The 14,917-nt window shown below is 33.8% G+C and overlaps 1 protein-coding gene across 5 annotated transcripts in view; it reads right to left on the bottom strand.

The window, feature by feature from the left end:
• Positions 1 to 561: 561 nt before the first annotated feature.
• LOC126709419 (uncharacterized) overlaps positions 562 to 14,917 on the bottom strand; it is a 37,342-nt gene continuing 22,986 nt past the window's right edge. The window contains exons 1-6 of one of the 5 annotated variants that reach the window (XM_050409646.1): positions 4,103 to 4,214; positions 2,561 to 2,634; positions 2,378 to 2,433; positions 2,079 to 2,266; positions 1,381 to 1,420; positions 562 to 950 (exon numbers count right to left, since the gene is read on the bottom strand). In XM_050409646.1, the coding sequence (XP_050265603.1) occupies positions 652 to 950; positions 1,381 to 1,420; positions 2,079 to 2,266; positions 2,378 to 2,433; positions 2,561 to 2,634; positions 4,103 to 4,195 (750 nt within the window). In that variant the 5' untranslated portion in view covers positions 4,196 to 4,214 and the 3' untranslated portion in view covers positions 562 to 651. Of the gene's footprint in view, positions 951 to 1,380; positions 1,421 to 2,078; positions 2,267 to 2,377; positions 2,434 to 2,560; positions 2,635 to 4,102; positions 4,215 to 14,917 lie in introns of those variants that run through there. The other 4 variants (XM_050409647.1, XM_050409649.1, XM_050409648.1 and 1 more) reach the window with 4 other exon arrangements.

Here is a 14,917-nt window from a genome sequence, read left to right as displayed (position 1 = left end):
AGCAGAGGTGAAAAGCGCAACTATCATCTAGATTGTTAGAAAAATTCTAAAACTAATTTTATTGACAAGTTAACATAAGGCACTAAAAATGATCTTGTTCCAATAAATGAATATTCCATTCAATAAATAAATAAATAACCACAACAGTATAAAGACTAACAAAAGCTTTGCATGTTTAGTAGAACGTCCAGCCTCTTTTTTATACTCTTTCCCTCTAAACCCACAGCCGGTGTCTGTAAAATAGTACAAAACAACTTAACTTTTAACAAGTCACATGTCTGTCGTGTTATACCACGACTATATATAAAAGCTTTTATAGTACCATTCTAGTAATCTCATGGCTTTAGCTTTACATACTCTTCCTTATTCATAAAATTAAAAAAAAAAAAAAACACCCTCTTTCATATTTCTTTCTATGTTCCCATTATCTGGGGCCAATCATATCAATTCCTTAATCTCTCCCTTACGCTACCTTTGCAGGCTTTGCAGGGAGGGAAAAAGAAGATTATTTCTGGCGCCATTAAATTCTTGATCTAGAATAAGAAAATTTAACATATTCCATAAGTAAAATCAATGCAGTGCATCAATACTAAATTGTTAGAAATTCAAGGACATGTTTGACACCTCTCACCAATTATAAGAAACAATATTTCAACCCAAGTATTGAAAGTCACTTTTATCTGGCTTGTATTCATCAGCATAATCATCATACTTTTTGGAGAAATCTATATAATTGTCTTCTTCTTCCAAATTTTCAGGGTTGTCTCCTTTCATATCTTCATCAGCATCTTCAACATAATCTTCAACATAATTTTCATCTATCTCATAACATTCTTCATCATCATCCTCATCATCAACATAATCATAACATCCATTTATGTGCTGCTCCTCCTCATCTGCTTCTACATCTCCAGGTTCAGAAAGCATTGTACGAGGGTCATTCATCTCTTCTGCAATTAATCCAAGCGACATCAGAGTCAAAACAGTATTATCACCATTATATTGGAAACAATCAAATTCTCAAGAATATACATAAACAAATATAGTGCAGACAATGAAAAGGAAATAGTGATAAAAGATGGGTTCTCTGATTCCTGTTTAAACTGTACAAACCTACAACAACTCAAAACATAAAATCTCCAAAAGTAACATGGTGTACAAAAGGGAAAAAGGAAATACACAAGGACGAGAGTAAAATCATATGAAACTTTGTAATTTAGATACGTGAGAATAGGAGGGAAGGGTGGTTGTTAATGGGGCCAATGGATTCCCAAGGAACTAAAAATCCTCTAAACCCTCATGTTAAAACCAAATGAAGAAGTTGGAGCTCAAATCATAACTCTTGGAAGTAAAGAAAACCTTAAATCTTAACAGTCATACCGTTGACAAATAAAATCCACTTTAAAGCGTAGCTATTATCCTGAGACAAAAAAAAAGGAGGAGGTTAGATTTATGAATTTGAATTATAAAAAACTTACAACAGCCAAAGAAAACTGCAACACAACTAAACTAGGCCCAATATGTGAGCTGACATTTCTATCTAAAGGTTTAAAAAAAAAAGCATCAATAGAACTAGTGGTGAAAAGTAAACTTCCTGTCATGTGAATTTCTTTCACTAATAACCACAAATAATGAGGAACAACATGGCCTGCTTCAAACAAAAGATCTGTTTCCTCAACAATATAGTCACAAACATACTCATGATAGAGGGATCAAGTACATGGTCAACCATGATGATCAACATATTAACACAAAATATTTATCAGGATCGGCCAAATGCGTTCAAGGACCGTTATAAATCACACACACACACACAAAGGAATGCCACCAGTCAATCAACTAAAAAGCAAGTCCAATCTAGGAATGATCAAAATTCATCTCTAATCTAAAAGGAAAGAGGAGTTGAATTTTGCTACAATGGAGGGAGGGGATGTTATATACCTACCAACCAACAATTCTTTTAATGGTAATAACTAATAACAGTGTTTAAAATCGCAAAAAGGTAATATCACCATGGCCAAGAATAGCAAGACAAAAATATTTTGAGCAAATAATAAGTCGGGAAGTGGTGAACTCACCTCATAATGTATCAACCGAATTATAGGAACAGTACAACCATCATTTTGTGGACTAACAGTTGGTCGTTTTATATCACGAAAGTCTTGAGCAACCTTATCTTTGTCAAGCCCACTATTTGCAATTTGGCGTATAAGACCAGCACAGTAGGTGGACACTAGATCAGAAGATGCATAATACCTAGCAATCTCTGGAGAAAAAAATTAAATAAACATATCAAGAAAGGATGAATAGAGTAGGACACAAATAACATTAAATTTGAGTTGGGTGGCTCAAACTAATTATGGCACACACTTCCTACCTTTTGGAGCCATAGGTTCTATAGATGTATCTAGTGATTGTGGCTGCAGTTGCTGTCTGAAAGTGAAAAAATAAAAAATTGTAAGTTTACATACATAAATTGTAAGTTCATTGAATTTACAAAAAAAAAAAAAAAATTGAAAGTTCATTGAATTTTTATAACTTGAAGAGGAACTTTACATACATGGATGATGCAGGAGATGAAACATTTAGCTTCCTTTGCAATGATTCTGACACAGCTGTTGCAATTGTTGTTTCCTATTGATTAAGTCACATTCAAAAAAAAAAAAAAAAAAAAAATCATCAGAAAATAAGTTGACATAAACAATCACAACAATTATAATTCTAGTAATCATATGAAACACATCCAATTCTGTACAATAATAGACAATCAAATTCAAGAAAACATCACAAAATTCAAATTAAAAAAAAAAAAATGCCCTTCTATTGTGAAAGCATCAACAAACCCAAATATCGCATAGATTTGCTTAGTTACAAATAAGGGTGGCAATTGGGTGGGTTGGATATGACTGGGTTGGGTTATAAATGAGTAGGGTATATAATTACCCACTTATCCATTAATGACCCATTTAATTTTTTTTTTGAATAACCATTATCTACCCAACCCATTTAATCTGAAACCCACCCATTTAACCCATTATAAAATTCATATTCAGCAAATCAACGAGAAATTCTCTTACTCGTGAAAATTTTTCTCATCAATAATATTAATTAAATTATAAGAATTGAGGAATCATTCTCAAGTCTCTATCCACCTTGATCTTAAATGTGCAAAATTGCAAATCATATAGATTTATCAATCCAAAACTAATTCAAATTTTCCCTCAAAACAAATTGTGCCCTAAAATAGAGCAAAATAGCAAATACACAAACGCCAAACTGAACCTAAGCTAGCTATTTTTTCCTTTCTCCTAACTTTTCTCGGCATCCAAACATAGGATTAGTAAAAATTTAAGGAAAATATAGAGTAATTACAGATTTGCAAGACATATTTGAGTGGATGAGATCCACGGTTTTGATAGCATGGAGTCCGAATCATAGCACATAGTCTTGGATCCCTCCAATGTTGCTTTTAACGCCATGAATCCAACTCATAGCCCAACGATGTTTACCCCAATTTTTGTTCTATGATCTCCTTCTTTCTGCATGAGTGAGTGAGGTTTTACAGGGCAGAGTCAAAGAGAGAGAGGTGTTTAGATTTTGTCTAGTTTGGTAGCTGAGAAAACACCCAAGAAAATGGAGGAGAAAATTTTCACTTAGATGCAAGAAGTGGCGGCTGGAGCTGCTGTGATGTTTTCTTATTAATTAGGGTTTTTGGCTTTTTTTTTTTTTTTTTTTTTTTTTTTTTTTTTTTATAATAATTAAACTTTAAATTTTAAATGAGCAAAACTAGAGAACTACAAAAGAGTAAAATCTAACAGATCATTACAACACTTTTTCTTGATATTTTTTAAATTAGACACAAACTGAGAGAATAATAAACAAATTGCATTGCATTGCATTGCATGGCATAATTTCCAAAAACAAAAGAAAAATCATAGAACTCATCCAAACGTAACCCACCCTAAAAGATCAAACAATTAAGCACCTTCTAGAGTCACAAATTTTCGAAACCCTAATTCTACAAATATCCCAAAATAATATATATATATATATATATATATTTTTTTTTTGTGAAGCAGAAGAAGAAGAAGAAAAAGTTTACCTCCATTTGCACGACACCGCCTCTTTCTGTAGTCTCCCCCTTTTCTGCCTCAGAAAAACAATCGGCACATTTAGCCGTTAGGAATTCGAACATTGAATAGGTAAGCTAATATACATAGATATATAGACTTAGGGTAGCAATACGGTCAATATGGAAATACCCAGACCCAGGCACAGGCCCAAACTCAAGCCCAGGTCCAGGTCCAGGTCCAGGTCCTAACTAATACATCTACGATTAGAATACTTGCCAAACAAGAAAGCGCTAACCAGTAAATATATATTATTATTGTGCATATATATGTCTGAAGATACCGTGAACAGTGAATATTCACTCTACATATCAAACTATCTTTTTTTTTTTTTTTTTTTTTTCACATGAAGGGGTCTTCTGTCAACCCATTGGAGACTGAATGGCATCATCTTGTAGCCTTTCCTCAAGAACATACAAGCTCTAGTTATCAAGCAATCGCAATGTACTTATATACTTAAATTGATGAATTCTTTATGATCAGATATCTATATTCTTATGATTGAATGAGGAACTCTATTGTCTGTGCAGACTTGGCAGGATATTAAAAGAAAAAATCGTCTTATGCGATGATTTAGAGCAAAAGAAATTGGCAAACAGTGCTAGTGCATCTGGGATTATATATTTCAAAATGAAAAAAGCCAACCATTTGCCCATGACTATGATGAGGTTCCATCCGTTGGGATAAATTCTAAGCAAGCTAAAAAGATTCATGACGAGATAAGGTACGCAAAACTCATCTCAGAATTAAGAATGGATCATAATTTAGGACATACTGACATACTATTTTTTTTTTTTTTTTTATTATAAATTCTTTACAGCAAAGCTAAAGAAAAAAAAAAAGAGGGGTCAGCTTAAGGCAAAAATCTATCAAAGTATAATGGTTGACAATGAAAAACACTTCAACGCTGCTAAATTCTCTGGTAGAGGACCAAACCCAGTAACCCATGAAATTCTGAAGGTGATTTAAATTTATTTATTTATAATGTCTTTTCACTTTGAAAATGATAAAAGTTTTTTATTAACTCGATTCTCTCTCAACTTTATCTAGCCTGACTTAGTTGCTGCTGTAGTTGACATTTGTGTACTCCATTTTACAAATAGAGGTACATATACACTTAAAGCAGGCACGTCTTATGCATGTCCATTTGTTGCTGCAAAAGCAGCCCTTATCAAACTTGAATTTGAGAAGAAATCATTGAAACCTTCACCAGCATGGATGCATTCTGCTCTCATTACCACTGGTAAATGAATTTCTTAGTTTTGTTTTATTTTTCTTTTAAGAATACAATTCTACTGTACTTATACTGCCTTGTTATCTATCCACTATCCAGCTTCTCATTTTGAAGAGATGGTAGATGATTCATTTGCCATAGGAGCAGGAATTGTGAATTCAGTTGAGGCTTTAGATCCTGGTTTAATCTACGACCTAAAAGAAGAAGACCATGCCAAGTTTTTGTATGGACAAGGGTATGATAAAGAACTTACAGAGATATTCAAGTGCATGATAGACATAAAAACCAAGATAGAAGCCTGGGAGTTGAATTACCCTTCGTTGACCATTGCAGTCCCAAGGGGTAATACCATATATTTCAAAGAGATTTATCGTTGTGTCACACATGTTGGCTCTACATCCTGCAGTTATGAAGCAAAAGTCATAAGCCGCATAACAACAAAAGCTATCATAATTACAGTAGAACTAGAAATCCTACACTTCCCAGTCATGAATACAGTGGTTTTGAGGGTTGATCCGGAACATTGGATTCCTGAAGTTGTTACTGCAAGAATGGAGAGGTAAAGAAGGTGACAAGCAGCGCATTGTAAATAGCCCAATCGTTATTATTTCGAAAGATTAAAGATTGTTTTGTAGCGAATCTAATTCACAATATTTGTGAGGCGGCTTTGGAGTGGTGTTGTTATTACATATCCAGAATGGACACTGACAAAATAGGCAAGATTTACGTAGGTAATTTGTAGTTTTTATTTTGTTATCTAGAATTCTGTTTTTTTGGGATATTTTAGTAATGAATTTTGGTTATCTGGTTTTATAGTTTCAACTTGCTTGGTTATAAGTTTAACTTACTTTATACCTATTCAAGTTTACTTTTCTTACTATAGGAATCATTTCCAAACCCTACCATATGGCTTCTAATAATTGAACTATTGAAGAGAATTCAGCATTAAATAATTCCCTTAATGGCAAGAATCAAGGTCTCCTCTTTTTCTTTTTTCTTTTTTAATAACTGTTTTTGTAAAAATAATGCATACACTCAAACCTAGTTAGTTTGGATGAAAAAAAAAAATAAAAAGAAAAAAGACATACGGGTTGACTCAGGGAAAAAAAAAAAAAAATTCTTTGCCTATATTTGGGGACGGGTTTAGGTTTTTAGGGACCCACATACTTTTTGTTAACTCCAAATTTAATGGAAAAGACGAGAATGTAAGATAGTTTAATTAGTGTATAACGCCTGAACTTTTAATGAGTCACATGTATGTTTTTATAGTACCATTATAGTAATCTCGTGACTATAATGCTCTTTCTTATTCATATTAATAAAAAAATCCTCTTTCATATTTACTTTTTTTTTTTTTTTTTTTTTTTTTTTTTTTTGTGGTTAAAAGGAAGATATCATTCAACTAAGCCAAAATGGCTAAACTGTTGGCAGTAAGCCTACAAAGGTTCTCCCCCATGGCATCTGAGTACACAAAATCAGATACAACATCAGATGGGGAGCTATCCATAATAACAAAATTTTCCACTTCTTCTATATTTATATTCCCATATTTCTGGGGCTAATCATATCAAATTATCAATCCCAATAATCTCTCCCTTATATATGCCACCTTTTTGCAGAGCGGGAAAAAGAAGGTTATTTCTAGGGACATTAAATTCTTGATCCTGGAATGTAAAAAAAATAATATTAAATTAGTAAAATCAATGCAGTGCATCGATATTAAATTGCTAAATTGTTAGAAATTCAAGGACACCTCTCACCAATTATAAGAGTTCTAGTATGTGACTTGTATTTACGCACGAGAATGTTCAATAGTAATGGTGTTATTAATGTTAACCTGAGAGGGAGAGAATATGTCTAGGATTTTACTAATGTGTGCCCTTAGGACACACATTAATTTCTATTTTTGGAAATAATTTTCTCGAGAATTGAAAAAATAATGACAGTTTTTTCAATTATCAAGAAAATGTTTCCAAAAATAGAAAGTTTAATGTGTGCCCTTAGGGCACACATTAACTGGATCCATATGTCTATGTTACTTATCAAATCATAACAACCCAACTACCAGTGGCGGAACCACACACAAGGGTGGGGGGGCCAAGGCCCCCCCAAAGTTTAAAAAAATTATTTTATAGTATTTATATTATTTACATTTTAAAAAATGTAGCATGTAAAAATTGAAGTTGGCCCCCCCAAATTTTGAGTCATTTCAATGTTGCTCTTAAAAGAAAGAGAAATTATATTAAAATCATATAATTTAAGAGGTTTAACAAATTGAACTATGTAAAAAATGATAAATTTTTGTACATATCTAATAGAAGAAATACATGACTTTTGTATGCTCATTAAAATTTAGAAGATGATAAATTCTCTTAGTAAATTAATTTTTATATATGTGTGTAGAGGTTTGTCTTGATTAACAAATATATTAACATCACAACTTGGCCCTCCCAAACCAAAATTTCTGACTCCGCCCCTGCCAACTACCCTTCTTAGCAATCAAACATTGAGCTAAATTAGATACGTTAAAGCTTTGATTCATTCTTTGGATGAATCTGTTGATTTATCACTCAATAATCATTTACAACTAGGTCAATATAATAGAAAACACCGAAGAAAAAAAAATAAAAAATTGCACATATATTAAGCTACACGCCAGGCTAGAGATGGCAACAAATTTAGACACCAAGTTTTAAAAAAATGGATTTGTACAACAAAAACACTACTCTAAATTGCGAGATACACTTTCAAAGCTACAAATATACAAAATATCAGTTCTTTGAAGGGTTTGAAGCCAGGGATGGACCATGGTGGGGCCCGGGCCCCACCTATGTCCAAGAAATTTTCTTTTAAAGTTTTTTTTTGGTGCTTAGCCTCTTAACTCTTTCACCAATTTTTAAGCTTGTCATCAGGCCCAACACCGTTGAGATGCTATCAGAGTTGAACTCGCTATCTTTGCATCACATTTCTTCTTTTTCTTTCTTTCTGCATTTCTGCTCTGCTGGGAAACCAATAGATTTTGCTCCCAAGTGCCAACTTCTACTATCTTTCTTCTTAAATGTCCTTTATTTTACTTTTTTTTTTTTTTTAAATGCAAGAAACCAATGAGTTTACTGTCAACCACTAACTCTATTTCATCTTAAATACCTTTTACTTTTTTTATTTATTTCAAAAACAAACTTAATGGGCGGACATTGGACAAGTCTTCAGCCTTCTCTATTTTTCTAATTCATGAAACATTGTTTTTTAATGGGCTTGGGCTTAAAATAATTTGGACATGTTTGCACAAAAAAATTAAGAAAATAGATTTTAATTAAATATATTAATTTATATAAGTTAAATATATGTCTATATAGTATATACACATTTTTTAGAGACCATTAAGTTCATATATGTATATATGCTCTGTGTGTGTGTGTCTATATATATATATATAACTGCTGTAATTTTGAAACTATACTCTGGTAGAGTATTGACTCCCTCTTCTAAAATCTTAGACCTCTCATTCCCTTCAATCAGCCTAACTAGCCTAGCCTAACTGTCAACTGTTCAACCCAAAAACTTAACAAAAACAAAAGGTAAATAATGACAATAATTTTTATTTTTTATTTATTTATCCTATATGATGGAAAGAATTAAGGTAAAAAATAATAATAAATACTTTTTTTTGTGTGCTTATACTCCAGCCCCTTTCAGTTTGAAATCTTGGGTCAATCCTTGCCTGAAACAATGCAACACTAAACACCACCCAAAAAAAAAAAAAAATTCCACCATTTATTTACTTGAAATTGGAATTTGTTCCACTCTTAAGATAAAGTCAAAGATTCCTCACAGAGTCAGAGATTCCATATATCTATTCTATGAAGAGCCTAAAACAACATAACACTAAACACCACAAAAAATTGACCATTTAAAGCTTGTTTGGATGGGATGAAAACTGAATGATATCATTTAGTTTTCATGATCCATCATCCAAATCGAGTGGGACCCATGGATGAGCATCTGTTTGGAGGAGTTTTGGATCATTGTTTTCATGACTTAATGACTCAAAAAAATGGATGTGGGTGATGGAAAGTGAAAACAAGTTTCAGGTGTTTTCAAAACTTGAAAACTGAAACTTAGTGGCAAGTCCATAAATAAGATGAGATTGTGGGCCCCGAAGCCAGTGCATTGTCACATCCATCTCAGGCTTTGGGTTATTACCGTTGGAGCTCCCCTGTTCCATTTCATTTCTCCCCAAAATTTTTGTTGAAAATTTTCCCTTTTCTCACTTCCCTCTTTCAGCCTCTTCTCATTTTCACTTCCCTCTTCATCCCCAGCAAGCTAGCTCCATGGCACCACAGTCTGTGATTGAAGCACTGAATTAGGCCTGAATCTTCACTAGCGAGTCTATCGAGCTCTATCACCGTGTCCATACCTCTCTCTCCCTTTCCTCGGTGCAATATATATCTCTCTCTCTCTTTCCATTTTCCATGTTCATGGTCTGATTTGGGTTTTTTGTTGGATGTGAAAGGGGTTTTTCGATTTAAAGTACTGATATTGGTTGTGGCTTGTGAGACAACATTTCTTGTAATCTTTTGAAATATTATGAATTTCTTAAGTTCTACCTTCGTTTTGAACCCAAATTGTTAAATCCTTTGGCACTTTGAAACATTTTATATTTTAGTATTGGACTATTGGATGCATTGATAGATTACTACATAAATTGATTGGCTTGATAATCTAGAAATCCTATGTTTAACTTTGGCATTTGTTTATGGTTTTAATTCAAATTGGTTGTAGCTTTAACTCCTGGTTTATTGAGATATCTTGCTTAAGCACTAGGTTTGATGAGCTAAGTCACATGTAAATTGTTTCCTTGCACTTTGGTTGTCTGGTGGCATGTCCTATTGGTAATTATTCTTCTCCTCACATGGAGGCCATGCCATTATGAACAAATGCACATATTTTTTTACTAGGTTAGTTGAGCACTTGAGCTTTATCAGATTTTGATGTTCGTGGATTTGTGATTGAAATATCCTACTGGTTATATTTACCTTGTTGTGAGAGGGCATGCCAATAACCTTCTTGATAATGTCTTGAATTTCTCAAAATTTAACATCTTTGGACAAATGGCCTAGTTAATGAGAGATGTGATGCAAAAGAAGGCTTCTTGATATAGTTGAAAAAAATTTATCATATCATAGAACCTGTTTATAAAAAAAGAAAAAAGGATGAAGAACATTGTGTTAGAATTAAGATGGAACAATATCAGATTGTTGCTTCAATTTGTGTCCAAGAATAACTATAGTCCAATCTATGAACCAGCAGTACTACAATATTTTTTCCCCTTTCAAGGGTAATCATTAGATTTTAGTGACCCAAAAAGTGATGTGATATCTTGCCAAATGGTAATGGGTGCATGAGTAATAGTCTCTCACATATACATGGAATAACCATTGTTGTTGGTACCACTACAATGAGGTTTTGCCAAAATATGCTAGGTGACATGTTCGCTAATATGATATACTTGGTAGTATTCAACATAGGGAATGTGACAAATTCCCATATGAGTCATATGCTTCAAATGTAAAGAACCAGAAATGAAATTCAGAAATGAGAAATCATTGGAAAAAAAGCCATAGCCAAAACAACATACCCTATAACAGAACATCGAGGAACAGGGCTAATAAGGTCTAAATTTATGGCAGATGAGTTCTATGTTAATCACTTGAATGACTATTAATTAAAGTAGGGTTGATTTGTTTCTTTATTGCTTGACATTTTGTTCCATATAGCATGTTATAACGCACAACTATCTCATTATGGATACTCTGTTATGTCTATTGTTTTTAGAAACTTACATGTGTTATTAGAAACCTTTCATTCTTATATGTGATTTTATATTCATGGGGTTGTTTGTGAGTCTTTTATATTTAAGTTTACCATTCTGCCTTGAAGAGAAGTATTTGGTTTTTCTTTTTTTTACTCCATTGTAATTAGTGCAGCATGTTTTAGTTGATTTTCTCTGCAAATTATGTCACTAACAGTAGGTAGTATCTTTTCCTTTGATATCTTTACATCTTAGTACTGCAGCTGATTGTGAAATTGGCACTTGAAGAATTATGAAATAAATTGCTTTCTAAATAGGTTTTCTTGTCTTCTTCACTTAAGTTGAGTGGTTGGTTAGAGATTCAAGTGGCCAATTCATGAACTATTAATATACAAATATATTAACATATGCAATTGTGTTGGGAAATTTGTATGAGATGGCACAAGAAACTTAGGATGCTGAAGACAAAATGTGGCCTCCCACATTGAACAAATTTTCATTGACATTATGGTCAATGAACAACAAAAGGGGAATATGGAACATGATGTCTTTAAGGCTAAAACTTGGCTATCAATTACGAAAACACTAAATTAGCAAATTGGGAAGAGTTTCCTCTCTAAGCAAGTGAAAGATAAGCATAATAGGCTTAGGCAAAAACAGAAAAAGTGGGGCTAGCTTTTGAAGCATACCGGGTTGGGGTGGGATGAGACAACCCAAATGGTTATTGCTTCTGAGGAGGTGTGGGCTAACATGGTTGCGGTATGTTATATTTACTACCCTAATTCTTTGCATATTTTTTTTTTATAATTTTCTATTTCATATTAGCAGGATTTTGATGTATATATTGTCATTTCAAGGGGATTCTAAGGCAATTACATTACGGAAGAAAGGGTGTCCTAATTATGACAAGCTGAAGCAACTTTTTGCCCCTAATATTGCAACTGGTTCCCTTCAAATTTCCTCAAACACACCAACTCTAGATTGTGATGAAGAGTGTGCCCTGGAGGAGGAACTTGCCAATGAGGCACGTTACACCCAGTTGGGTGATGATGATTGCTACAATCCCAACATGGAGGGCATAACTCAAGACGATCCCCCTGTTGATGAGTAAACCCAACGTGCGAACAAACGTCCCATGGAAGAGCCTACTACCAAGGGGAAGAAGGTTGCAAAGAAAGTGGATAGGGCTAGTGAGATGACCATGGCTCTTCAAGAGTACATTGCCTTGGGAAGGGAAATGTTTTCCAACAAAAAGGGAAAGTCTAGTGGTAGCTCTGATCATGTTGCACAATCCGCCAGTGGTGGTGATCCTTGCTCACTTAGGAGAGCTTTAAAAGTGTTGAACTAGTATGAAGCTCTTGATGATGACACCTATGTTAACATCGCTGAGGCTCTCCAAAAGAAAGAGAAAAGGGTGTTGTTCATGGGCATACCAGAGCATAGGAGGAGGAGGTGGATGAAGTGTCATGCTCAACAGCTGGATAATTAATGGGGATTACTTTTGTGATGTTTTGTTATGTGATTTTGATGCGAATCACTTGGTTTAGTTTTTAAGTACTATTTAAGGACTTTATGTGCGTGTGCTTCAACAATGTTCGATGTTTGATTTTATTTCTCTTATTTAGTTCAACACTTTTATTTAATGTAGTTTCATTGTAATGTTAAAGTGTTGTGAACTATGCCCATGAATTTGATGTTATTTAAATTAGTGTGTGGGTTTTGTTATTTACTCAGTGTTTTTTTTTTTTTTTAAATTTTTTTTTATAGTATTATGTTTTTTTTTTTTAAAATAATATTTGTTATTTAGTTCATGTTACTTACATTATAAGGTGAGTTCAGCTAACATTATTGCAATTCCCTTAGTACTTTATATTAATTTGTCCGTTTATATATTGCAATATCTTGGGTTCTAATGCTTTGGTTTTTGCAAGGTATAAGGTATAATGGTCTCCCCAGTGATCCTTTCTGGCAGTATGATTTTGACGATGCTTATTTTAACTCTGACAATGATGACATGGACATTGGTGGTTGTGGTGATGACATGGACACTAGTTTTAGTGATAATGACATGGATATCAGTGACTGTGATGATGACATGACCACTGGTGCAGACACAGACTCAGAGTATGACAGCGAGGAGGAGGAGTTTTGGTTTGTATTTTCACTTATTGGCGAGATGGTGGCATATTTCCAGCAGCATTACAACAAGCACCCACAACGTACTAGTATTTTGAATGGAAGTGCTTATATGGCTGAAGTGAGAGATGGTAATCCTACCAATTGTCATGACAAACATGTTCCGCATGACACTAGATCTATTCTATCACTTAGTTGATGAGCTGAAACATTATGGGTACTTAAAGGAAGGGAAGGGGCGTGTTGACGTGTAAGAGGCAGTGGCCATATTCTTATACATCGTCAGCCATAATACTCGGATGCGACCTGTGGCAGATAGATTCCAGCATTCCACTGAAACTATGGACTGCAAGTTCCGTAGGGTGTTACGGGTTGTCCACACATATGGCCATCATTTAATCAAGCTTGATCCAAATGTGGTAGGCCTTCTAGAGCATTTACGAGGGAACAACAAGTACTACTCTTGGTTTGAGGTAAATGATTTCATAATATTAGTTCTTCCAAAATGGTTATTCACACATTACTGTATAGTATTTCAACTAATCGGCACTATTCATTGTAGAGAAGCATATGAGCTATCAACGGAATACATATTAGTGCTCGGCCTTCAGTGGAAAGACTCCAGCCTCACAGGAGTCGCAAGAGCACTGTTACAACCAACGTCATGTGTGCATGTGACCATGACATGCGATTTACGTATGTCCATTTTGGTTGAAAGGGAAGTGCCAATGACTCAAGGGTGTTTGAAGAAGTTATTATAGACCCGAAGCATGGATTCCCATGGCTATTGGAAGGTATGTGTCTTTAACTTATATTCTGCCTCACATGTATTGCAGCCTTTAAATTTTCACTGCTACAAGCAAGTAGCAGCTAGTCCTCTGTTTCTGTGATTAAGCTGTGCCCTTAGGCTTTAAAGATTGAGCTTTAAACCTTAAGTTCTGACTATTACTTCTATGGAATGAGCTGGTTGCTATATGTTACTACTCTATATTTATTGTTTTTTATGCTTTGGCTATGTTACATTCATGTTTCATTCATGATTTCATTCATGCAAAGGAGGAGAGACCTTAAAAACTTTGTTCCATCAATCATTCAAGTCTAGGAACTATCCAAAACAAAAAAAATGGCAAACCAAAAATGAAAGAGATTGTTCCTTGAAGTTTGTCAGCTTTGGTTGCAATATTTGAATTCCTTTTTAAATCATATCTACTTTGTAAAATCTGATCTAGAGGAAAGTACCAAAACATGCTCTCCTAGTTTTTTGCTAATTTTGTGAGAATTGACCCAATCCTGCCAAAAATGGAGGAGACTATCAACTAAATGTTGAATGTTAAACATAGAACTTAAAAATTTACAAGAAGAAAAAAAAATAATCAAACCTACTGTTCCTGTAATTTGGCATTGATTTCCTCTTTAACCTTGGTAAAGTAAGTCATGTTTTTGAAAAACAAATTGCAGTAAAGTAAGTCCTGTTTGGTAAAGTAAGTCCTGTTTTACATAGTTCCTTTTCTTTTTCCATTGTACTTGAGATAGCTTTCAGTTGGCCTTATATAAATTGATGTATATATGCACCTAGGCAGCCATTATCCAAAATTTAAAAAAATA

This window comes from Quercus robur, chromosome 12 (assembly GCF_932294415.1).
Source record: "Quercus robur chromosome 12, dhQueRobu3.1, whole genome shotgun sequence".
NCBI lineage: Eukaryota > Viridiplantae > Streptophyta > Magnoliopsida > Fagales > Fagaceae > Quercus > Quercus robur.
This window is presented reverse-complemented; position numbering and strand designations above follow the sequence as displayed.